Raw genomic sequence first — 27,294 nt, 5'->3', positions numbered from 1 at the left:
TTTCAGGGGTCAGGCGCAGGATACCGCTTGACTTTTTTTTTTTTTCAAGCCACGCAGAGCGGACATTAAGAAACAGGATGTGAGGGAGTTCAAATCCCAGTGAAAACAGCATACAACCACCATCCTGTCATGATGGGCCTTGTTCTTCCGGCTTTGCTTATGGGTCAAATTACACAGTGCTTGCCTGTCCATTAGAGCAATGGAGGAGCACTAAGACTAGTTTCAGGTGGTACAACACTCAAGTTGTCACTTCGGTCTTCAGCTGGGCAGTAATGAAAAACAGCCACCATGTGCCTGACGGTTTTAATGGTCTGGTAAAGAAACAGCCGCAGGAGAAACAGGACTAAAGCGAAAAGCTCTCTTTTTTGGTCAAGCTTGGGATGTATTCAACAGAGAATGAAAGAGGTTTAGAAAATTCCAGGTTTTTAAAAGACATCACCATCTGCTTTCTATTTGGAAAAAGTTCATAATTTGCAGTTCACTGAAACGGCCTGAAATGGTAGCCTTTAGTAGTGCGTCAGCTCTGAGTTATTTATTTTCACCTTGGTTTTTTTATTTATTTATTTTACTTTAAGCCCGTATCCTGAAATCTTAAAAAAAAAAAAAACACCAAATGCCTTCTTGTGAAAAATAAGACAAAAAAATAAATCGGAAAATAGAGAAATGCAAGAAATGGACTTCATTACTAAAGCTCTGTTCCAAGAGAAAAAGCTACAAGTTAAAGTTATTGTGTTTGCTTTAAAAGCTAATTAATAGCAGGCCTAATTAAAAGTAAATTCCTCCTGATTACCGAGCTGAATAATGCAGTCAGCTTCAGTAATTTTTGACTAGCTGTTCTGCAGCAGTCGTGTCAAGTCATGCATTATTTTTCTCCCCCAGTTAAAAAATAAAATAGAATGAAATATGGATGTAAGCTAAGAGCGAAAACAAACAAAGCCAGGCGAAGAGAAAAAGAAGAGCAAGAGCTGTGTTAATAATTTGAGAGGAAGGCTCAGAAAGAAAGAAAAAAACTAGTTTCACGCTCAAAAGAAATAACAAGCGTAAGCTTTGTTTCGGAAAATCGCTGCGTGTATAACTGTCGCTGAAAGAATACAAGCAACGGGATGATACAGAGCGAGTGCCAAAAACAACAATGCAGGAGGTAGAAAGAAAGATGCTGTTTTTGTAAATGTTAAGATGTTTTTCAAAAAATGAGTGGTTAACTGTGCCTTCCACCTGGTGATGTTGTAGTGCTGTATTCTGATTAATGAGCAAGCTGCAACCACAGGTTCCACAATGCTGGAAAATGTTTGGATGCTACTTTGTCAGGTACATCCACCTGTCAGCCTTGTTGCATACCAGAACAGCCTCATGCCAAACACATTTCCCGATGGCAGCAGCCTCACCCGGCAGGACAATGTGACTAGAGAAACACGATAAAAGGCTCCAGCTGTTCATCCATCAAATTCATGAGATCCCAATCCAGCCGATAATCTGCAGAATGGACCAGCTCAAGCCTAATTCAGCCCACAACCCATCGAACCCAAAAGAACCGGTGCCATCACCTCGTTGCCAGACACCACAGGACATACTCAGATATCCTGTGTCAGTGCCAGCTGTTTTGGCAGCAGGAGGTAGGCAGGTGGGTTTAACACTGTGGCTTATCTGTAGATACAGAGTGTACAAGAGGTCTGCGCACACCCCTGTACAATATATCCTAAAAATGAAATTCCAGTACTGTTTATCAGTTAAAACAGCTTAGACATATTAAACACATGATTCACAGTAGAAAATCAGCACTCCAAAGGTTTTTTTTTTTTTTTTTATTATTCACTACTGTGCATGATCAGCTTTTTCTTTTCTGATGACAGACTCATACCTCCTCGGCACAGAGGACACCACAGACTTCTGGAAGGATGTTCTGCCATTTTTTTCAGCTGCTTTCCTTTGGATGGGGTTTGTTACTCTACTATTTCTTTTTAAAATACCAAAGAGTGCTCTATTAGATTCAGCCAGCCGGCACACTTGCCAGGTCCTATTTTTCACTTTTTTTCCTCCTTGTTTGATTTTGGCAGTCTTGTGTTTTTGGATCGCTATCAGGCTCCAATATTACTCTCCTGCCAGGCTTCTGGAGACTGCGACTCAGTTTGTTTGCCAGTATTTTGGAACATCCGCAAGCATTCATGCTGCCCTCTATCAATTTCATCTCCCCAGCACCTTTCCCTCTCATGCAGCCCCGTATCATCACACACAAACCTCCGTGGTTCACTTTAAAGACGATGCATTTACTGTGGTAGTCTCAGCCAGGTTTATGCCAAACATGTTTGACCTATGTGAAAGCAATGATCCACTTAACATTCTGCTTCCTTTCGTGTTCTTTTGCAGCTTTGTGCCGAAGAGCAAGGTTTTTGTTGTTTTTTTTTCTTGGATGCCATCAATAGAAGCTGACGTTCTGTATGTCCTTCACACTGTTTGAGTTATCCAAGAAACTCCATTTCCATTGATAACTAGTCTACAGCCCTTGCTTGTCAGTTTATTAAAGCTATTTTGTGAAAGTAGCACACTGTGTTGACTTATTCTAAGAGGACACCACTGTGACTTTGATTTACTGGAATATGGCTCGTTCTATATCTCCCAACCCAAGCCTGTTTTCACTTATTTTTAGCTAGTAACCACAATCTTAGTGGACTCCTCATTGTTTTTGTTATTTTTCCCAGTAATTTACTTCCATCTGTGCCTGTGATACAGATATGCATGTAAGCAAAGTCCACATGAAAAGTCCAAATTTCATAATTATATTCATGCACTTAGCCTAACTGCAAATAACAGTATTCAAATTTGTTTCATTTCATACCGTATGTGTCGCGGGTGTTTTTACTTTTCTTACATTGAGTTTCTACTATAGGGCTTCAAGCCCTATAGAAACCTTTTTCTGGTTGGAATCAGGACCTATTCAATTTGAGTAGTGGAGAGAAGTAGGGGATTGACACTTTAAACTGGTCAGGTAGCCCGGTTCTATCTTTTACCCTGGTAAAAAATACATAAATAAAAATTTAATCTCTCCATTATTGCCAACTAGGCCTTCTTGCTCATATGGTGACATGTGGATTGTTATTTCTCTAGCCACTTGTCAAGTGATGACACATCAACCCTGTTTCTGGATCCAAAAATCTGATGATTGAGACTGTTTTAATGTTTTTTTTAATCCTCTGTGTGTTGTTTTATTTAACAGAATAAATAATAATAGAATTTATCTGCACTGTTCATTTGTGACATATCCTTAAGTAAAGTTTTTAAAGGCCTGTTGTTGACTATAGCACATGTACTCACAGTGTCCTGGATACAAAATATTTATTTGATGTCTTCAGAAAAGAACACTTCACTTCGACATTAAGCTTGGGATCAAAGCCTACATGCTAATGTATTTATATTAGCCTAACCACAGGAAAGACGTTTACTTACTACAACAGCCCTCCAAACATTGCTGTTTATTAGCCTTTCATCTTTCTTTATGTCAGTCGTAGTAGAGCTGTACATTTTAGTTTTGCTTTTGCTTTTTTTACAAATTCTTCCGTCAGAACATTTTTTATCATTCTAAGTCAAAACTAGCTTAGCTAAATTAGCTAAACTAGCTAATTTCCTGCTGATTTGTAACTTTGCTAAATGTAAATATTTTTTTTCACGCATGCCTGGACATTAAACTTTATTGTAACACGTGAGATAACAGCCACACTGGTCATTGTACTGGAGGTGAAACAATTTCTAGGTAGTGCCTCAGAGTTTGTTTGATTTTAAAAAGTGATAGGAGTTTTGGACTCGGAAATAGCTAACAATGTCAAACTGTATGGTTTCTCTTTTTGTTGTTGAGATCTGGTGCTACATAAATAAATCTAAATTGGAAAATAACTCAACTGAAATTGGTTTGTTTATTCTCATACTGGATTCAAACATTTAAAAAAAACATAAAAAGAAATAATAATATTAGAATGGTCTGAAGAGTTGATAGTCCAGCTTTGAAAAGTACAACATAATTTTGGTAAACAGAGAATTCATTAAACATGCTAACAAGCATCAAAATTCTCTCTGCCTATTCCACTCACAAAAGATAACAACTGTCATTACATCACAACTGATCTAATGAAAACATGCGAAAGGAAAGGGGAAAAAAAAGGCTTGTCAATCAGACCAGTCCCATCCCCACATATGCCCCTCTTTAGGGCCTAATATTTACCTAATTATGAAAATTTACTCAATACTAATGCCATCACATAGACAGGGAGTGGATTTATCTAATGATATCACAACCACCTGTGGAAACGTATTAAAATAAGTATGTAATGAGAGAAGATTGCAAAGCACTTAGCGATCCTCAGTGGTATTTATAGGGGTCCAGACTCTATGCCTTGTTTTTTGCAGCTTGGCTGAAGCTTTATGCTTGACCTTACTAACATGTGGCCAAATAGATCCTGCTGGGATCCACTCCAATCGCATCCTGAAGCTAAATAAAAGAGGTTGTAGCTGAAGAAACTGTGAATGGCTGGCAGTATAAGGGTATCAGGACAGCTAAAATATCTTATACGCTGAAGAAATGTTCAGTACTTTGGAAGTATTTCAAACCTGCTACACCATCAGCTTTTGGTTGTATGTTGGCAAAGGGTTTTTTTTTTCTTAACCACAAACTGCGGGCAATTTAGAGATAAAGTTTTCCCTTTCTTTTTCTTGCTTGCTCACTTGTTTCATTCCTCATGCTGGTCAGAGAGGCATTATATAAGATAGTTGTTCAGGGTCAAGGTGGGGATCAAACCTATCCCAGCTGTCATAGTGCGAGAGGTGGGGTATACCCTAAAGAGGTCACCAGTATTTCACAGAGCTAACATAGAGAGGCGGTCACACTGGCGACAAATTTAGAATCACCAAGAATCTAAAATCCATGTGTTTGAACTGTGAAAGAGTGAAAGATACTCTGAGTATCTGCGGGGAACCCACACATGAGAACCAACCTGCCATCACACCACACCACTGTGCCACCATTTCAAACATTTTGACTCTTGGATGTATATTTCTTTCCGATTTTATTCTACAGATTTCAAAAAGCAATATTAAAGTCAAGCATGACGCCTTACATGAGGAATACAGCTTATTAAATATTGCTAGAATTTCTTTCTACCATGCTGTAAGCTAGAAATGTGCAGTAAATCTTTAATACAGTTCAACTCTGACAACACCTTTAAACAGCCTGTCAACTGCCCTCTCTCTGTCATTGCCTCCAGCTGTCACGTCTAAAAAGCTTGCCCTGAATCCTACAGCCTTCTTTGGAAACTACATCATCGACACAAACGACGCGTGTTGATTATTATCAGCCTTCTTTCAGCAAACTCGTGCTGCGGTTTCCTTCTGCAGCTTTGGAAGCCTTAGCTTTGAAAGCGGAGGGTGGAGATTGCAGATAGCAATCCACTAATGCTGTTGTTGTAGGAGGTGATGCCAAAATCAGCCCTGATTTGAGACGCTTTGAAAATCACAAATCTAGTTGCATAAGGTGTTTTACTTCAAGACTTCCTTGTTCTCCGTTCTCTTGAAATTAGCTAAATAGGTAAAAAGAAATTTCAAGTAAAGTTAAATCAAAGCTCTGCTGACTAACTCGCAGCTGTTGAGGCTGAAGTACACTCAGTTCACCTTCATTTTTATTCATCACCTTCATGATGCATTAGTTAACAGCTTTGCACTGCTATTTGGATCATATTTGGGTACAACCTACACGATTTTTGCAACAAGAAGAACAAAAGGAAATGACAAATGGAGAGGGGGGAGCAGAGAGAGTTGGTTGAGAATGTAAGAAGGCAAACACAAAGAAAGCAGGAGAAAACAGAGGCACAGCAGGGGAGAAAGACTGGCACTAGGTGGGGGGTTGTTTCTCTAAAAATATGAAAACATAAGGTATGTTTTTGAACATACAGAAATCTTTGAACATGAGCAGGAACCTAAAAGTTTTTAAAACATTTCAGACCTTCTACCCCAAGTGAAAGATCCCCCAGTCACCAGTGCTGAATCCTGCTTATTCTGTGTTACCTACATTTAAGGACCAGTTGGATGCTTTTGAGTATATTATAGTTACTGAATCACATGAGGATATTGCACCTCAAGCATTCGGAAGAAGTACATTGTAAATGTCAGGACATAACAATATAATTTGGAGTGCATTTAGTATTTTTTGCTGAAAATTACGCTGCAATTTTATATTCGACTAAGAGGCCTAAAGCCACTAAAAAGTGTGTTGCCAGCATGACATGGAGGACAGTTGGTTTCACCCTTTTTACATCATTTTACCTTGGAGACGGAGATTCTGCAAGAACATACTGTAATGCCACATGTCTACTTTCTTAATCTTGCAGTCTCACACTGAAAGTTACTTTTATTCAGCGGTAATAATGGGAAATGTGAGCTCAGATATGACAGTTAAATCCACTTGTCTGGAGCCCCCTTCTGTGTTTTCATTAAAACATAATAGCCCTGGTTCCATCCCTGCTACTCTTCTACTCATCAAACTGAGATTATTGCAACTATGTTGACAAGCTGATTGAAAGCAGGGGTTAGTGACAATGATCATTCTATATTCACACACCAAATCACCGCCTTGTAATTAGCAGTTAGCATCCTTGCCGTGTGAATATACTGTAGCATTTCTTTTATGCAGACTGGACTTAATTAGACAGCTCTGACAGCGGAATACAGATTAATATGGCATGCAAACTGCTACAATACTGGGCCCTTTTCATTTCCACGGTATGCTCTCATTTCAGTAGCTTGCCGTTTCACCAGACAGGAGACACAAGCTATTTAATGTGGATTCATTGTAAGTCTCATTTGGGTGTTAGACACACAAATGCTTAACCAAATTACACATACTGTATCGCCACATGTACACGTGCATAAAAACCTGAGACCTGACATGGGTGATGGTACAAAGATAAATATGCTTTATTTTACAAAGACCCCATGTCTTTTGCCACAGATAAATTGTCAGGGGCTGCATTTTGTGTTAGTTTGTATTGTTGATTTCTCATGTTAATATTATGTTAAATTCATGTGGTATTCTTAAGGTGAGGGCATAGTTGAGTTATTTTGTATTGTGTATTACTTATGTGATAATGTTAAGTTCTGCTATTTGGGTGACCGTGGCTTAGGGGGTTGGGAAGCGCATCTGTAACCAGAAGGTTGCCGGTTCAATCCCCGGGCTTGACATCCTGGTTGTTGTGTCCTTGGGCAAGACACTTTACCCTACTGCCTACTGGTAGGCTCATCTGTGCTTCTGTCAGTCTGCCCCAGGGCAGCTGTGGCTACAACCGTAGCTCCACCAGTGTGTGAATGCGAGAGTGAATGAATAGTTGAGTTTGGTTTATGTTTCTTCTATGCCTCCTTGTTTTTGTAGGTTCCCCTTGTGTCTCTCTCCTCTATGTTCCTCTCCCTCTCTCCCTCCCTCCCTCCCTCCCTCTGTCTGTCTCTTGTGTCAAACTTGTGTTGTCATGTCTACCTTTCATTATGTTTCCTGTTTTATTTTGAAAGGTCTTGCGTTCCTTGTTCAGTGTGTTTAGTTGTACTTCCCCTGTGGCGTTAAGGTTTATTTGTATCAGCTCTTTTTCCCCAGGTGTTTTCACTTCCCTCATTACCGTTCTGTATATTTAAGTCCTCTGTCTCCCTCAGTTCAGTGTCAGGTCGTCTGTTCACCTCATGTTCCATGGATGTCATGTTTTTCTCGTCTCAGTTTTCTCATGTTCTGGTCATGTTTAGGTTTATCAACAGAGTTTTTCCATATCCTGCGTTAGTTTTTCCCCAGTTTAGGTTAATGTTTAGTTTTTCACCTTTGTTCGTCTGTGCTTTTGTTTTTGGGCTAGTTATCAGCCAAAATAAACAGCTTGCTTTTTGTTAAACTTTAGTCCTCGTGTATGTGCTTTTGGGTCCATGCTCCTCAAACATTCCAGCCGTGACATAAACTTTGCTGTTTTGCAAAACACCTGAAGTTTCAAAAAAGTTGGAACATGGGGCTTGTCTCTTCCTTGAACAAATTTCTGCCAGCATTTAGAATCTGAGGACACCAATCAGTGTAGCCTTGAAAAAAAATGTTTTCCCATTGCTGCTTTATGTGATCCTATTTTTCTGGTGCCATGGTGCACCAAAGGTTTTTTCAGTGGATAACAGATGGAGGCCTTTATGTGTTGTAAAATTTATGACCAAATCCAAAAACCACCATTACTGAGAGAGAAAGAAAATAACTGACTCAATAGCATCAATTTCATGGCTCACTGCTATTCAGAATTTAATGTTAATTAACAAGTTGTCGAATCAAAACTCCGGTTCTTAAACTGTGACTGGTTAAAAACATGAAACCACTTTTATTTTTGCCTGACCTGGAACCTGTAGGGAATGCAAATCTTGGTCTTTATCAGTCTATGCAAACCTAGTCTTTCTTGGTTTTGCATGACTGATGAAGACCTCTGTTATCTGTCTGGACTGCTGTGTGGCCAGTTTACAGAGAGTATTTTATTACAGTAAAAAATGCAGTTAAAATTTGTACAAACAGGAGATGGAGCACATGCGACTCCATTGTTCAGCATTAATGGTGACTTTGCAGATGTGCAGATAACTCGTTCTTGTGTTCCCATGTGCTCCTCTTGTTAGCCAAGTTGGAGGCGCTCTCTGTAATTTTTCAGACAGTTTAAATATGCAGAACAAAGCCCAGTTTATTACTGCTAGAGCTCAAAGCAGATCAGGGCCAGTGAAGGTGGCTTGAATTCTGGATGTTGATCAGGTGGATTCAGTGATTGTGTTCAATGACAATAGTTTTTAGAAGTGTTCCAGAGCCCGTGCATTGATTTTCACTTCAAAATCATTTCTGTTTTTATTGCAGTGCTGCCTGAAGGTCATGGCTGTTCAGTGTTGTATTTCAGCTTTGGACCTTGTGTGCAGAGATTTCTCCATATTCTGTCCCTAGTAAAGACTCAGCCTCTCCAGGAGACTATTTTTACTCTTAATATCCAGTCATGTTACGAATTAAAGTGCTTTTTTTGTATTCTATGTTTTTATTACATAATTTTAACAGCCTTTTGCACCCCAGTCAGAGTTTCTTCAAACAAATTACTGATATCACAGCCACATATTTGCCAGCATTCGATGTAATTGGTTGATTGTGGGGTTTAAAATATTTTGCAGATCATTGGATTCTGTTTGTATTTACACTTTTAGATGGTGCCTGTTGTCTGTTGGGTGGCACTTACTAAGATTTTTCTCGACCAAAGTGGTGGACGAACAGATTTTTATCTGGTTATTAAAAGATTAAATGGCATTTGATGAGCTGTGAATTGTCTAATCTCCTTGGCTGATAAAATACTTTGAAAACATCTTAGATAATCTACAAAAATGCTTTGTATTCAAGTTTAAAACTAGGCTTTTTTTTGAGAAACTGCCATTTGCTTCTATCGTACAGAACATTAAAGCTCACAAACAGACAGAATACACACAAAGCTGGTTTGTAACACTGCTTTGTACCTTGCAGAAAACCACTGGGAATTCCCACGTCGAGGCAGAGGGTAATTGGCAAAAGCAATCAAAGATCAAAAGGAGAACAAAGAAATACATTTTAACTCAGGGGAATCAATAAAAAAAAGTTTGCAGTGAACCAAAATTTTAATAAACCCTTTACTCTAAGTCCTCTGAACCTTGACTCCACCAATACCGACTGATGAATCTGCCTTTCCTAAACTCACAGGCTTCTTCATGTAGGTGAGTTAACAATGACACACTAGAGAGTGATACAATCCACAGGTGGCAATATGGTTGACAGTCGGAGAGAGCCTTTTCTATATACTGCTTCAGTGTGGATGTGTGTGTACTCACAGAGACACCCATGTGTGTGCATGTGTTAGTCTCGGGGTGATGGAAGGATTACTCTGTCACTGTAGCAGAGCAGATTACTGGTGCCCCATTTTGTAACCTGATTCTGAACCTCGACAAACACAGCTTATCCTGTCACACTCAGCATTACTCCAAGACCACCAGCGGTGAAATGTAACTAAATACATTTACTTGAGTACGGTACATAAATAAAAACTCTGATGTAGTCATATTTAAAGTTTTCCACGTTATGCCAATGTGTTCTTCTACTAAAACGTCTTACTAAATCCTCAATATTATTATTGAAGCTACCCATAAGTATATGAAGTGATTAAAATTAGCTCTATCAGTAACACTGAACTGATATCAATAATCCAAAACAGTTGTGTTGATTGATTTCATCCATAAAATGTCTAAAAATCTAAACTGCTTTCTTTATGGTTTACTTCTGGACTTGCAACTCCTACAAACTGAATTCTGTGTTGGTGAAGATAGTCGGAGAGAGCCAACTCGAGTAAGTGGGTGGAAATCGATGATTGCTTTGTCAGCCCAAAAAACTTCACTGTGAGTGAGCACAAGCGATGGAATAAGAATCTGCATCACAAGTAAGGTTTGCAGCAAATATTCTTTCTGAGAAGCCGAAGAACATTACAGTAGTATTGTACTCTGTCAATCTATAAATCCATTTTCCTAACCTTTTATCCACGGCTGCAACAAGACTGGATCATGTCTCCGCTTTTGCAGTGTGAGGGGTCATATACACCTTGGACAGCTCACCAAGCTTACCCTGGAGACAAATTCATAATGTGCAATGCCAAAGTAAAAAAAAACCCACCAACAACGACTACTACAAGTAATCTTCAGATTTCACTCCTTTAGGCAGGGACGAAACAGGCTTTCATATTGAAGAATGCTGTTTGATCTACTGTTTGCTGTGTGGGAGACCTGGATCTTAACACCAGTGATAAACCCTCCACATCAAGTCTGGGAAAGTTTGACACATAAGTTAATATTTCTCTCTGTTAGCTCTTTTATAGCTGTAGTAAAAAGGCAAATCAACTACTGCAATTAGTCAGAAAAGGGCTTCCAGGAAACAATCCAGACAGAAGCAGTCCAGAGGTGCACAGGGACACAGCCCTGAAGGGGGTAGCAGTTATTCAATCAGTCCATCAATCCGTCAATCAATCTATCATCCATCCATCCATCCATCCATCCATCTATTTGAATGGCTGGAATTCACATGCCTTGGGAGGCATTCCCAAGCCACCTGAAATAAAATCTCTATAGCATGTCCTGGTCTGCCACAGTAGAACATGCCCTGAAGACTTCATTTAGGAAGCACCCAGGAAACATCTTAGTCAGATGTCTCCTACCAATGTGGAGGAGAGCCACAGCTATTAAATAAAGCAAGGTTTTTGCTTTTTGTGGCAACGTTTTGGAACTTTTAGACTGAGATGGTAAAATTATAAGAAAACCATGATTATGCAGGCAAACGTTCAAACTTTATAAATGTTAATAACCATCTCAATAAAGTTTAAATAACTATTAAAGTCTTACTTGAAGTACTTGATGGTAATACGTTTGCTTAAATCGCAGTACTTCTGCTCTCACTTTTATTTAAAGCTCCACATGCTTCTTCCATCATTGATGACCACCACCTCCCCATGCACTCTCAAACATGGACATCCTTTTACAGCAACAAGTTTACAGTACTCTGCCTTCCTTTTCCCAACATGAATGTAATTTCAAGCACTTGCATAATATTCATCTCATCGGAGGCTTTCAAGCCCTTTTTCCTCCCTGTCTCTGTCAGTACCACCTGGTTCCTTCTCTGCTTCTCTTATGTCACACACAGACTCTGCTTTCATCGTCTTTCCAGATGAGGAACACTCGAAGCGGGGTTGGCCACAAAGGGGATAAAGGCTCAGAGATCATCCACAAATTATTCACTAATTCTTTCTCTGAGCTGGATTCATCAGCCTCAGCGGAGTTAAAATGAGGATCAATTCCTATTCTAAGTAGGGAGAAAAAAACAAAGGCTTTTACAGACTAATCGGAAAGATAACAAAAAACCCAGAGAATATAGAGGGAATGGCTGAATGAAAATAAGGTAAGATGGACAGAAGGGGTGAAGAGTAGCAGGGAGAAAAAACAGTACAGGAAAAAGAAGCTGTGGACAAGTGGAGAGGCGTAGTGACAAGTGGACAGATTGGGGTCAAAGTTGGTAAAATGTGAGAAGGAGTGATAGAAGGAAATGTGCATGTGTCTGGTCTCTTGTAGGAGCATTTGAATAGATAACTTTTAGCAGTGTGTCTGTGTCTCTGTGAGAACACGTGAGAATGAAAGAAAGTGGCAAAGGGAACCACTTAGATGCAGGGAGGGCAAATGAGAAAAGACACTTGCCAGAGAAAGAATATTTTCATTTGGTGTTCAGGGCAGATGGTGCTCAGCTCAGCGTAGATGAGATTATTAGTCTGTAACACACTCAATCGCACTATTTGCACATAAATTACACATTAGCCAGAGTTATATTCTTCTTGATAGACGTATTTCAGATCATTAATCTATTGTATGTTAGTAGATAGACACCGTCCTGAAAAATCAGCAAGCCATCTGAATTTTGTGCAGTTTTTTAAACCCACATCCGTGCCTCTTTGCCCTCTCCTTTCACTGCTTTTCATTTACAGTGTTGCGCTGCTGTATAGCAAGTTTTGAATCTGCTTTATTCACCATTAAAATGTCAGCTTTTAAATTATGAATAAAATGATGTTTGTAAGAGGAATACTTTTCTGAAGGCTCTTTCACAGGACTTGATTTTTCATGCCTCGCTATTGCATCAGCAATGCCATCCGTGAAGTGAAGAAGCAAAATAATACATAATAACACAGCAGTCGCAAAGAATATTGTTATTACACATATATCGTGCAGCATACTTGACTACACTTACTTCTATGCCTGTATTGATAGGCGGGGGGATTTGGGGGATGGTTTAAATGTGCAGGTACAAAGCTACAGGACTGACAGTTCTTTTGGACATTATTGCAAGTACAAATCTCTAACCTTTTCCCCAGATGACGCCTTATTAAACCTCCACTGAGAGCCTCATTAAAGTTATCATGAGAGCTGATAGCACATATGTGCAACTCAGTCTCCTGTCAGTGATTGCATTGCACGTCGTGCTACAAAAGGAGGGTGCACATACACCCAAATGGTTGAATATTGAGTTTTGAAAGACGCCTTTTCAGGCTGTGCACGAGCCTCAGCAGTGTGTTATGTTTGATTATTAACCTACTACTGGCTGCTTTTCAGTGTAGCAGTTGTTGCATCAAATATTAGCTTCATGCTGTATTCTCAGGGGGCAATCAAACCAAAATTTGTGCTCCTCCACATTTTACTTGGCTGAGCTGCCCTCCCTCAAGATGCACTGACAGCAACAGCGGCAACAATTTTAAGTCTGCATTATTTAAGTTGCCAGGCAACAATGCAGTGCAATGGCTTTGTGCACTTGTGTTTCTGTGACCAAATGCATTTGGTATTTTCACATTACGTCATTAATATGCAAATAATTAAAATGACCAGAAGTAGCCTCTTTAGTCATTACTGAAGGTATTGGCAGTTGTAGGGAAAGCACTGAAAGCAGTGGTAATACTGAAAGTATTTGCCCTAGATCTTGTGTCCTCTCACACCTGTGACACTGAGTCACACTCAGGTGCCCCTGGTGATTACGTCTCTAAGCCCTGCTCAAAATGAAAGAGGAGTCCATCTCCCTCATCTCTGCCTCATTGGTCAGTTAGAACAGAGAGCAGCTCTTTGAGGACCGCTGGCTATCGCGCAGCATAAAGTCACCTAAACCGTAACATCTGTCTAACTTTCAGACAGCAATAATAATTAATTGAGAGTCCTACAGAAATTGGCCAGCATGTTACTTGGTTAGCTGGTACGCTGGTTGTTTCTTACGTCCATTCATTTTTGCTTGACTTGCTTGAGGAGACTTGTTTACATTGCTTCTCACAACAGATGTGCTTTTTTTCTTGTTCTTTTTCTTGTTGGTCATTATTATTACTCTTGTTTACGTTTAACTTATCTTTAGCCCAATTTTGCTTCAATTTGGTCATGCTGTTTCTTCTGCTTGCCTGCCAAAGCACTTCAATCAATTATTATCATTTTGACTTGTGGTTAATTAGTCAGCTAAATAGTTAATTAAAGACGATTATTAGGTTAACAGGCACACGTGATGCTATGATTTTACGAGTTATGAAACAGATGTTGGAGTGATATGTTTTCACGTCGTGTTTCAAAAACACAGCATGTGAGCTAGTGTGCCAGAGAGGCGATAAGGTGTCAGTAGAAGCTGAAGGGAGGATAAAATATGCCATAAAATTAAAATGCAGACAGAAACCTATGTCTCTCATTTTTCTATGCTGCTAATGTTTCATTAACGCTACATGCAAACAGATCGATTTCCAATGTCACGTCATAAGGAGTGATAAAGCATCAGATGCTTCTACTGTAGAGAGAAACTAGTGTCTCGCCATAGCAGTAAACATTTCTGTTCATTGTTATTCTGAGGTATAGCTCAGTAAAAGCAGAAGAAAAAGAAGTGACTGTCAGAAGTGGTTCGGTATAAGCTTCAAAACAGCACATTGTTCATTTCTGTCTTATTCAGGCTTTCAAGTATGCCACTTAAACTTAAACACATTCTTTTTTTCTTGATCTGTCAGGATATTCTACTTGCCTCGCCTAACAGCAGGTCAAATAAAATAATTGGGAGCGTAACGTATTTGTGTAGAGAAAATGTCAAATCCTGGGTGCGCTGTGAAATCCCCTGAACACATCCACCTGAATAAAATGGCACACGGTGCATCAAGTGCTGCCTTGACTATGTTAGCTTGTCAAAGTAGCTGTCAGCGTACCATGAGCACTCCAGGTTTGGAGCTGAGTCTACTGTAACGTTACCTCTCCCCTCACTTTCCTCACTTTTTTGTCTGCGATCCATGAACACTCAGTAAAACTAATAAAATATACAGCAAGGGCAGTCATCTAGTTGTACCTAAAAGATGACAGATAGAGGAAAAAAAATACATAATTCAGATTCTTTGCCACGTATGTTTCAATGTTTCTTCGTTCTCTTTTTTCATTTTTTTTCCTTGGATGCGCTTGTTTCTCAGACAGGGTGAAAGATGCAAGACCAAGAAGGAATGTTAAGTAATATTCAAATATAAATGCAAAGTTGGCAAGATGAAACGTAGTAAGGAGAGGTTGAATATATTTTGTTGTCTTAATAAAAGCTGCCAAGTGGAGGAAACTTGTTCTGGTTTGTAATTCAATTCAAATAGTAATTATGTGCAATCACAGAAGAAAAACACAATTCTTTACCATTCCATTAAGCACCAAACCATTAAATGTAACCATGTTAAGACTTATATCTAAACTAGCGCACCTGTTCAACAGAGATCTGCAACAAATTTGATAATTAATGTCTTCTTTTAGCTATTCTTTGCAAGTCTACAGATTTTTGGACCAGTGGTGAGATTGGACTTTATGTCACCTTTTGTGGCCCGAATGACAGATTGAGACCAGATCTGACAGGTTAGTCAATAAATGAAAAAAAAAATCATTACTTGCAGCCCTGAAAATATCTTTAATCTTAGAAACCACAGGTAACCTACAGATTTGGCAGGTTTGCAACTTCTCGTGATTCATGTGTGACCTTTGGTGAACAACACAAAACCATTTACTATGTCACTTTGAAGAATCCCTCACCTGGCAGCTGAAGTAATCAATATTCACATTGTAAGCCAGTCATGTGATCTTAATAGTCTTTGCTTTAGTTTTGCTGTGGCCCACTATTCAACTGTTTAATTTAACAATTGTATTCTCGAAATTGTACAAAATGTCACTTTTTTAAAGTTTTTGGTGATGTAGATTTCATCTTGTCTTTTAGCAATCCTTGTAAAGGACCCATTGGAGTTATATTTAGACACGTCCCACAAAAGCATCATTTGTCAGTATGCCAGAACCACATTTTAACCCCAAAAATTACACAACAAAGCAAAAACAACACAAGTCTTTTTTTGTGCCCAGTCTCAATCAAAGTTAGACTACGAAACATGCGCTGGAGTGTTCTTGGTCCCTTAAAAGAGGGCCGTCACCTCGCCCACCATCTGACAGTATCTGATAATGTGGGAATAAAATGCTTTTAATGATTCAATCTCTATTCTGGAAACTAGAGACTAGACTCTGTTCCATTTTGCATTAGGCGATACTTGAAGTCCTTGATCTGCACCTGTTTAAAAGTTTCCACGTCTCCACCTAATAAAAAGACAGACAAAACGGCAATGCAAGAACCTACTTAACACTGCTTCCTACTGCAGCAAACACATAGTCATTAGATTAAGATGAATGAAATCTATGAAAGAACTCAAATGGCTTTTTTTCCCCCTCTCAAGTAAATACTTCATAGTAATTGGACGTGATTGTGCGAGTTATTATCATTACAATCCACCTGTGTGGGTCTTTGCGGGTGACACAGCCAATCAAAAATCTATCCCATCTCCATGGAAACACGAGCTTTTGTCTCTGTTGCAATCACTGCTTTTAAAAGAGAACTGATGTCAATTATAGCCCGGTAGATGTGAGCTGAGTGCAACAAACATTCATGAAGGCAGCCATTGCTAAGCAGGCAGACTCATCATAGAGGCAAGCCAATGCCAGGATTCATTCTGTGTCTGCAGCTCTTATTATTTTCGTCTCATCTCAAATTATCAGGTGCATCTGCAACAACAGATAACTGTCCTGTTGTTGTTTCAGCTGGGAAGCTGTGAAACTGTCTGCAATTTCAATCTATAACTAGTAGGCGAAACAAGTTATGCGCCCTCATAGTTAAAGCAACTATAAACTAGGAGTGACGTTTAAATGCATCATTCATATTACCACTGTTATTATTGTTATTATTGGCATAAGAGTTGTTTACTTGTGCCTCATATCCCTATATGATGCATAATGGATATGTCAGCCCTGTGGCAAAACATTAACGACTACCCTGCCAACTTTCAATAATAAATGACACAACTGCCTGAGCGGCGAACACTTCATTTGCCAGGAAAATGACGAACAGCGCTGAGTGGATGCAGCTATGTGTTTGACATAAGACACCGACATCCCGTCAGCGTGGATTAAAATGTCACCAACCGTTACGGGCTTCTACAGACCTTGGTACAAAGTCGTCCGCCTTGAGCTATTGGTTTCAACATTTGCTTTTATGCAAAATAGATCAAGGACAGGGACAGTCGGGGTGAAAGCTGCTGGCAAAGGACTCGCTGGGACACGAGAGAGGGGAACAGAAAGGCGATCATAGAGCAGAACGGAAGTCAGAGAGAGTCAGTAATGTTCACTAAAGATAAATATGTTGAGCCTACCCTAAGGATTCAAAAATGCAAAATAATTTAATTAATTAATTAAATAACATGTAATATTAGTGTGACACCGCTGAACTGAGGCCCTTCTACCAATTACATCGCAGCTTTCGCCTCTATCGCTGTCAAAGAGGAACCCACAAAGCCCCTTACAGATTTGTATCTTTCTTTTTTTTTTCAGTTGTGCTCGACAGGAACCTATTCATCAAGTCAGTGTGGCGCTTGCTCATTTGTGACCTCACACCTTTGGCACGCAGCATTCGTCAGGGACAGAGTGAAATCTACTGACTGTGACCGCAGACTTTTGTAGACCTGTGTTCAGCAAGGCCACAGTGGTTTATCACACATATAGTTTCTTTTATTAAAGGTAAGAGAGATGAAAAAATACAATTCCTAATGTTGTTACAGCAACCCAGCCCTTTCCCAGCACCACTGTTATTTCTGGTTACCAGTGTATAGTCCACTGTTGGGTTTTGCATATGTTTTGTATGACTCTTTACATATCAGAGATACAGATAAGGGCAACAAGTGGTGTTTTTTTTCTCATGACGGGGGTGTGAGCTAGGATAGAGGAAGTACTCCGATCATTTATGTAAGCTCGGCATCAGTGAAAAAATACTCTATTTTATGTTGAAGTCACCATATAAAACTTTGGACAGTACACAGCTATTATCAGAATCATATACAAAGAGAATCAGTTTAGTTTAGGTTGAATGAAGTAAGTAGGGTTTTATTTGTGGGAAACAGAAGGAAAGTTCTGTAAAAGCTGAGGTATTTCTTCCTGACATGACAAATCCCACCTGCCTGAGTTTTGAGACAAACAAGCAGAATTATAGATTTGTGGCATAATTGAATTCTTTTCCATAATTCCTTCTTTGAAATACCGCCTTCTTATTTTAGTCCTCCTTTCCCACAAATCTATTTTTAACAATGTTTGGCCGAATGGGGATCCGGGAAATGTTTCTCTAGCACAATTATAAAAGTCGGTGGCCCACAATAGAGCAAACAATCAATTTTCTAGATTCATTCTTCATAGTTAAATATTATCCTTTAAATGCCACAGTCCGCACAAGCCCACAAGACTCATGCTCACTGCCTCTTGGTTACTGCCTCGCTTCTCACTGCTCAGCCGAGTTTTAAAGTGAAGTTACAAGGAGTCGAGCGGTTAAATACTAATATATTCATTCTATAGTTCAGCCTTTGAATGTCCAGATTTACCTCTGCATTGGAATGAATTATATTGGGCAGGCACTAACTGAGGCCGTTTTCCCTGAGGTCAACTCTATTGTAAAGGATGATGGCTCCCTGAACGTTTCACCTCTGAATCGCTTGCCCTTTCACAAATCCCATCAGCGCCACAGTGGACGCTGTGTTGCTGTTGTTGTCACCAACTCTTAGTTTTATGAAAGAAAAAAAAGAACCACATGCTGGTCAGTACTACTAAAAAGAACCTAATTAAACGGACTCGGCAAGCACACCAGAGCACACAAAATGACATCGATGTGACATGAGTGAATCATGCAACATAAGTCCCTTTCATTTATCCTCTGTGAATGCTATAATAGTTTATAAGATGTACACTTCTTCATAGATTAGGCAAAGTTTTATAATAACGGTCTTTTTAGAATCATTGTACCTGTGGTTTCACAGTATTTTAAGAATACCCGTTTTAGCAGCGTGCATGTGTGCGTTTACCTTCCATGACGTACACCAGCGAGCCTACATCGCCCTCCTTAATGATGCAGCTGTCCTTCCCGTACTCGACAGGATACATGCAGTCCACGATCTCTTGGATCTGCGACAGCTCCAGGTTCTTCATGAAGTCATTGTCCAAGATGGCCTCCTTTATCAGTTCCTTGGACCTGGAGGCAAAGCCAAGCAATGTGAGACAGTCACTGTACAAGCACTGACTTGTGCATTCTTCATTGTAGAAGGACAAAATGAGACACAATAAGAGGTTTTGCAGGCGCACATCTCAAATAAAAACTGTTCAGCATGTCTCGTATTTCCAAGGCTATTTCATTCTAGCTTTAACGGCTCAGCACCTTTTCAAAAACATACCCTCAATTCAAATATGTCAAGGTGAAACCATCTCACCCGCCTCCCTCCCCTGAAAATTCTGAGGAAAGTCAATAAATAGCAAAATCAATGCCTAATGGATGCAGATTATTTCCATTCAGGGATTTACTTCTGAAAGCCAACTCGGCTTTCGGTTTGCAGAGTCATTAGGGCATTCCGCAGGTAAATAGTTTCTGCATTAACTATGCAACTGTCGGGAGAAAAGGTAATAAAGTGCAAAGCTAACGCGTGGTTGTCAAGGTGAAAGAGTGCTTGTCAGGTGGGCTGAAAGGAAACACAGGGCAAACGGAGAGGCAGGCGACATTATGAAAGGAGACCTGATAAATTATCTTCTAAATCTAGCAGCATGCAGTGGATGCAGCGCCAGAGGAGAGTAGAGATATTTGTTCAACAGGTGATAGCAAATCTGAAACCTGAAAGCAAGCATCAGTGTGACTGTCTGAGAAAGGTAGACGCGTTGAAAGAAGTCTGACGCGGGCCAGATCGCGAACAACGAGTCAAGATCACTCATTCACCGAAGCATCGCCACAGTTCCATTTGCTCAGCTGCACGCTGTGTATGTGCTTCTCTGGCAGCTAAATGAATGAGGTTATGTACCAGGGTTAAACCATTAAAAAGACCTCTCACACTGAGAAGAGAGGCCAATATCCTAATTCATAAAAAAAATCCACAAAAGCAGCCCACTATGCCCCGCAAGTAGTATTCAAAGGCACTGGGGAACTGCCTCTTGCCTTTTTGTGCTCAGTGCCCTTTTCAGAAACGGATTTCTTAGTGCATTGTTGATCACCTGGAGAGCTCATTGCTAAAAGGGCAAATAACCTAGAAGGCATTTATGAATCAGTGCTCCCACAACACGCAGGCTTCTCTTCTCCACTGCCAGCCTGCAGCAAAGTCCTCGCCAAGGAACAAAAGTGCATAAACAAAACTTCAAATTACAACATCAACAGTGCCCTTTTTTTTTACTTCTTTCAGATTTATGTTTTTCAACCTGTCTGTTATTTTGGAACAGCAAACTCTACAAACCTCCTCTGCAGATTCAAGTGTATATGAGGCCATGTTTCACTGCACAATGAGTGTTTTATTTCTCTTTATGCTGAACTTTTAAGGTCACTCAAACGCTTCTTCAATAAATCCTCAAACACATTATTGAGTCTGGGATGAGACAGTGGTGCTGTTTCAAATTTCTTTTCTTTTTTTAAATGCCAAAACACTTAAAAGAGCGATGCCAGTCTCTTCTCAGAAGCAGCTACCATTTGAGCTTTCACCAACATCTGCACATTTTATTGCACTGTTTTTACACCAGCTGAATTATTAGCGGGGCTCTAATAAATTGTGCTTTTCATTCATGACCATGAATACCAAATTAGGGTCTGAAGCCTGTGGATTCCGACCAGCGATGCTTTTCACACTCGCATATAAACGTGAGAAACTAAATTACCAGAGAACAACATTAGCTACGTGTCGTATTTCACTGGAAAACCCAAATAACGTTTTGGGGTTTTTTGAAAGCACACAAAAGAACCTTAATTCTCACATGTGGCCTCTGGATTTCTATAATCTTAAAGACAAAGATCATGTATGTGCATTCCTATAGATGTTCCACGATCCCTATACGTGTCATCTCTTCTCAAATTTTAGATCATTTACAGAATAACAAGAGCAACCAACCAACGCGAGAGGCTTCAGGCTAACAAGCTTCCAAATCCACTGGATTTTTTAATAGACTTGAATCGTAAATGGAGCTGCTCTAACTGAGCAACCTGGATTATAAAGAAGTTGTTTCTGCCCTTGAGAGTCTAAACATGCTGCTGTGCGAATTTTAAACAGGGAGGATTGAGGTGTTGCACTTATTTTTTATTCCCACTCCACAATCTATGTTCAGATCTGACTCCTTGCTCCTTGAGTTGTAATTTTTTTGGGGGGGAGTTGTCTGCAGGAAGAGAAGATTTCATTAGTTTGAAAGGAGCATAGTAATGGTGTTAAGCGCAGTTTTTTTGGACTGATATTTCATAATAGATTTCATTTTATGAAAAGACAGCACACTTTACGCATAATTAACTCGAGGCATTTTCACAGACTAACTTAAACAATTTTAGGAGAATCGAGCCAGGATATTGTCCAGCTCACGTGTAGCGTGCAACAGAAGATGATCTGCTTCTCAGAGCTGGCAGCACTCCTTTGTATTAGGTGAGGATGCTGCATGAGTAGGGTGCGCAGGTGGCAGGACATATGACAAATGACAGTGGTTTCACTATGACCTGAGCTATTCTCACCTGGGAGCAATTAGACGCTACATGGCCTTTGTGAGCTGGTAGAGACCACTTGAGGTCTGAATCTGACATTTTCACTCACACATACAACTGCACTTACCTGTCAAAAGTTTGGACACACTTTCTCATTTACTACTTTCTACATTGTAGATAGATGCTGAAGACATAAACATATGAGGCAAAATACAGTATATGGAATTATGTAGCATACAAAAAATGATAAATAATTGTAAATATGTCTTATATTTTAGATTCCTCAAAGTAGCCACTCTTTGCTTTGTTGACAGCACTGCAAACCCTTGGCCTTCTCTCAATGAGCTTCATGGTGCAGTCACCTGAAATGGTTTTCACTTCACAGGTGAGCTTTGTCAGGGTTCATTATTGGAATTTCCTTCCTTGTTAATGGGGTTGGGACCATCAGTTGTGTTGTGCAGAAGTCAGGTTAGTACACAGCTAACAACTGTTAGAATTCATAGTATGGCAAGAACCAATCAGCTAAGTAAAGACAGACAACAGTTCATCATTACTTTAAGAACTGAAGGTCAGTCAATCTGAAAACTGAGGATAAATTCATGGAGTCAACAGCCTCAGAAATACCAAGTTAACAGCACCTCAGATGAGAGGCTAGATAAATGTCACACAAAGTTCCATTAGCAGACACATCTGTACATCAGCTGTTCAGAGGAGGCCTTTATGGTCAAATAGCTGCTACAAAACCACGACTAAGAAAAAGCAACAGCAGAAGAGATTTGTTTGGGCCAAGAAACACAAGGAATGGACATTAGACAAGTGGAAATCTGAGCTTTGGTTTGATGAATCCACACTGAACCAGCATGGCTACCACAGCATCCTGCAGCGAGATGCCATCCCATTCGGTTTGCTTTTAGTTGGACCATCATTTATTTTTCAACAGGACAGTGACCCCAAACACACCTCCAGGCTGTGTAAGGGCTATTTGACGATGAAGGAAAGTGATGGAGTGCTGCGCCAGATGACCTGGCCTCCACAGTAACCTGACCTAAACCCAATCGAGATGGTTGGGGATGAGATGGACCTCAGAGTAAAGGCAAAAGGGCCAACAAGTTCTCAGCATCTCAAGGAACTCCTTCAAGACTGTTGGAAAACCATTTCAGGTGACTACCTCATGAAGCTCATCGAGAGAATGCCAAGAACGTGCAAAGTAGTAATCAAAGTAAAGGGTGGCTATTTTGAAGAATCTAACATATAAAACATGTTTTGAGTTATTTCACACTTTTTTGTTTGCTACATAACTGCATATGTATTCATTCATAGTTTTGATGCCTTCAGTGAGAATCTACACCATAAATCATCATTAAAATAAAGAACCATTATATGAGAAGGTGTGTCCAAACTTTTAACTTGTAGTGTATGTCAGTTACATCTACCATCTACAAAAGTCCAGGCCTGCAGTACATGTGTGAAAAAGGCTCAACAGGAACTAGCTGGAAATCTTTTTTTTTTCCAAGGCTGACCTCCAGTCCACTGGAAATGTGCCTCATTGACCCTATTTCTGTTCGATTTACACCCAGGAGATTTAGGGCAGACATGATCGTGGCCATTCTTGAGCAACATCTTCCAAATCCAACCCTTATGAAAACATCTGCCTCCGTCTCCTTTGTGAGAGCGATATATTTTCTTTCATCCACTACAGAAGTTTAGACTGAGCAAGTTCAGTCTTCCTTAAAAGGAGAAACTATGCTCTTTAAGGAGGAAAAAAAAGGCATGGCAGAAAAGTGGGAGAGGCCAGGAGAAATAAAAGTCAGAAAGAGGGAAAAGAATGGATAGCATACGAGTAAAGAGTGCTCTATGGGCCTTGTAAAGAAGATAAAGAGAGGGGAGAATGAAAGAAAAACACAAACACTTAGCCAGATCTAACAGATATTATCAGTAAACTTCAGTAACAAAGGAAAATAAAGAGTTAGTGAACTTGTTTTAGCCCACAGTATAAATTAACATGCACAAAAAAACAACAACAACAAACTCAATCTAAATGAACTGCTTTTCTACAGAAAAATATAAACTTCTCCAAATTACTAAGATAAGAACAGTGCTCAACTAATAAGAGAACAAGCGCAAAAACACACTACAGTCATTTTCATTCAACACTGGCTGTTTTTCAATTATTATTTTTTTCATCTCTATGCTTATTAGAAGAGCAATATTAGAGAAAATGCCATTCTCTAACAAATGAGGAGTGTGAAAAGGTGTGGCAGACGTTTAATGGAAAATTGAAGCTGTCGCTGAGAGAGGCTTGATGGAAGTTCAAACAGCCTCATTGTAATGAGTTAATTTTTAGCTTTCCTTTGAGGATCATCATCAGAAATTATTTAAGAAACCGCTGCCACTCATCTTTTCTTTCTTTTGAAATCTTGAAATAGTCTTTTCCCATCATAATTGATATTTTCTTAACTGGAGATTCTCTCTGATCTGTTCCAATATTAAATCACGGGGTAATCAACCACTTTTTGAAGTAAAGTGCTAAAAGTCTTGACAAGAGTCTCAAGAAAATCACTTAATGAAGTCTCAGAATTACGCCAGTTATTAAAAGAATTGGTCACTCTGGTGTTTTCCTCAGCTAACCTTCCAAACCAGTGTTCAGGATCTCAGACAAACAAAAAAATACACATAAGAAAAGAGCGTTTTGTGTGCTTTCACAAACCCAGGGAGCTGACAGGTATAACAAAGACTAATGGCTTTTTGCTGCTCAGATAAATAAATCCCTTCATTTTTTTGAATCTTCTTTGATGAAATCTTTGTTGTTGAGTTTGTTTGCGTGTCAGTCGAATAATGACATTCGTATCTGACGTGACTGATCTCACTGTAAAATCTGAAGGCTGTAATCTTTTTTCCTCTTAGGCTTAAAACATCAATATGAGAATAGAAAAAGATAACTTAGCTCCAGGACTCATAATATTCCAATCACTTCCATAGGAATGATCCCTTTTATTTATTTTTGGGAACTCGAGTATCCCGCTAAGCATTTAGGGCAATATTTTCTTTTCATTAAATTCAATATGTGCAGTTTTTAATATGTTTAAAGAAATGTTAGGTAAATATTCTCCCTGTCAACCAGGGGAGTGTTGATTCATAATAGCTCAACCTTTAAACCAACAGAGAGATGGATTACTTCACAACAGAAGGCAAATTTAGTGCCAGCCTACATTTAAGATCCAGACCTCCTGTTTCAGACCACGTCGAGCAGGAGAGCCGTATTTGCGTAAGAGTTTGGAAAGACAGAGGGAGTGAGAAAGACAGAAATCATAAGGTAAACATGCACAGAGAGCCTGTTAAGACTGCCTGTCACAGGATCACAGCTTGTATAAAACAGGCACTGATACATTACACAGAGTCCCCACCACCAGTTCTCCAAACCGGGATGGCATGCAAATTCTCCCTCATATTTGACTATGATCAAGTTTATGTACAGTCAACTTTTGATCGTTATGTTGCTCATAATCCTGCTCATGGGCGTCACTAGGGACAACTTCACGGATTCTTGAGGTTTTAATATTTGTCTCATTTTGATAGTTGAAGATATCGTGTCATTGCAAAAACATCCGCTGTGTGTGTGTGTGTGGGGGGGGGTTCTTGGTGCGCGCGCATGAGTACGTGGAGAGCACTGCCTCATTATCCCAGTGTGCGCTACAGGTGAAGTACCTGCTGCGCCACACGCATCATTACGCACAAGAATCGAAAAGGTGACAAAGACTGAATCAATTCAGACGGAAGCATGACAGTGAATGCAAAAATATCGAGCATATTAAATATAAAGACTGTGGGTAGAATTTGAACACCTACTGCTGGCTTTTGGGGTAGAACGGTAGGGTGACATGGCTAAGATCCTGGATGTCGAAGGCAGTGGGTTCGGCCGAAATTGCCTGCCTCTTCGTTCGCTGCTGCTCTTGCAAGTCGTTCTGCTTGTGGACCTGCTGGGTCGCCGGTTTGATGACGGAGCGGTATTTGTCCAGCTCGTTCTGTAGTCTCTGTATAAGCTCGTCTTTCTGGTCGAGCTCCAGCTCCAGCTCGTCGATGAGGGCATCCCTTTGGCGCAGCTCCTCAATCTTCTCCTGGAGCGCGTACTGGAGGTCGCGCAAGGTGCCCATTTTAATCGGCGACAATGAGCGACTTCCCAGGAAGTTTATCTCAAGGTATGCAGCCGAGTCTTTATCCTTTCTGCTCTGCCACGCGGCTCACAAACTTTATTCGTCATGAAAAGCTTGAGAGGAAGGAACCCCTGTCTCTGCTGTGGCTGATTCTGTCTGTCAGAAGCAGATGTTTGGGGATTAAAAAGAACGTGGCACGCGATCGTCAAGGTAAGCACAGAAAGCGTCTCAGCCACAATCATGCAAAGTTTACTCTCTCCCTCTCTCTCGCTCACTCCCTCCCTCCCACGGTGCTGTGACAGCGGAGGACCGTCCTCCCCGAGTGCGTCAGGCTGCGACCCGGTGAGAGCGCATGGCGAGAAGAGCGCCTACAGGAATCTGAAGCACAGTGCAGTCTGCCACTCCAGAGAGAGAGAGAGAGAGAGTCTCCCATGAAGCCACTGCTCTAAGAACCATGTCATCATACCTCGGCATCTCACCCTGAGGCTGCGTGTAACAAATAGATGAGCACAGGAGCCTTAATAGAAGTTGAAGGTGATGGAAAACTTAATGAACCTCGGTGTAAAAATATGAATGAAGATGTTTTCAATATTTCATTTGAACCTGAATGTTGTTTTTCATGTTGTGTTGGGTGTGAAGAAAATTAAACTTTCCCCAAACCCTTTTCTGAATTAAATTTTGTTGCAAAATGAAGTCAGTTTGCTAAATTTCATATTTTTAAAAAAAGTGTCAAACAGCAGCAGCAGAGACACACAAAAAAATGTCAGAGCTAATGAGGCGCAGCTCCGCGTTTCTCATCTAATCTGGTGTTGTATGCACTCCGAGCGCCGCTGGTGCCTGTCCACATTATCCCAATGACTCATCCGAAGCTCAGCGAACAGCATTTGGCCTCCTGCTCTCTGGACAAATTCAGAAGAGGATAAAGTGCCAAGAACAATCTGATAGGATGAGGACTTACTGGGGCTGAAATCGCAATTACTGTGCTGAGAGGATGAAGCGTCACCGGCTGACAGTGAGGACAAAAGCGAGGAGATTTCTCGGACTGCAGAGATAGGTGTTTTTGGTGCGGTGGTTTAAGACATATTTTTCCCGACAAAAAACATGTAAACAAACCGAAATGGAGACAGATGGTCTAATAAAAAGATCTCAGCTGCCCTCTTGTGGCGGCTTAAAGGATCAACGCAGACAATCAAGAATGAGGCATGGCACTGCTCTCCAGGCTGAGGATGATTGTGGACATTAAATCAGCATGTAGTGAGTGATACTGGATCATGAGAGCATTAAAATGTAGGATTTGGGGGATGTATGCGATTAATCGGAGGAATTAATATTAGTAGTATCACTCAAAGTAATAACATGTAGGTCTGTGATTTTTAATGGGTAATCGGGGTTTACAAAGATCAAATGAAAATGTATTGAAACTGCATAGTAGCATGAAAAATGTTCTTCAGACTGTGCTTAAATTGCTAAACAGAGGCTGTTAAACTCGCCTGCCATGGAGAGCAACTTTGGGTCTCGTGCCTTGTAAAAGCACGAGACCCA

General features: G+C 40.1%; 1 protein-coding gene and 1 long non-coding RNA gene across 3 annotated transcripts in view; one reads left to right on the top strand and one right to left on the bottom strand.

The window, feature by feature from the left end:
- LOC146695398 (cGMP-dependent protein kinase 1) overlaps positions 1–27,294 on the bottom strand; it is a 119,650-nt gene that overhangs the window by 89,925 nt on the left and 2,431 nt on the right. Inside the window, exons 1-2 of one of the 2 annotated variants that reach the window (XM_085477529.1) lie at positions 25,448–26,114; positions 18,975–19,141 (exon numbers count right to left, since the gene is read on the bottom strand). In XM_085477529.1, coding sequence (XP_085333655.1) covers positions 18,975–19,141; positions 25,448–25,752 — 472 coding nt within the window. In that variant the 5' untranslated portion in view covers positions 25,753–26,114. Of the gene's footprint in view, positions 1–18,974; positions 19,142–25,447; positions 26,115–27,294 lie in introns of those variants that run through there. The other variant, XM_085477530.1, reaches the window with a different exon arrangement.
- Positions 25,897–26,443, top strand: LOC146695399 (uncharacterized). The gene is made up of 2 exons (XR_014923581.1): positions 25,897–25,962; positions 26,055–26,443. It is a non-coding gene; the product is annotated as an uncharacterized LOC146695399 (long non-coding RNA).

This window comes from Copadichromis virginalis, linkage group LG13, assembly GCF_057382275.1.
Source record: "Copadichromis virginalis isolate Kocher_CV1m ecotype Utaka linkage group LG13, C_Virginalis_male_GT1.1, whole genome shotgun sequence".
Lineage (NCBI taxonomy): Eukaryota > Metazoa > Chordata > Actinopteri > Cichliformes > Cichlidae > Copadichromis > Copadichromis virginalis.
Note: the sequence above shows the minus strand (reverse complement) of the source record. Positions and strands in the feature narration are given on the sequence as shown.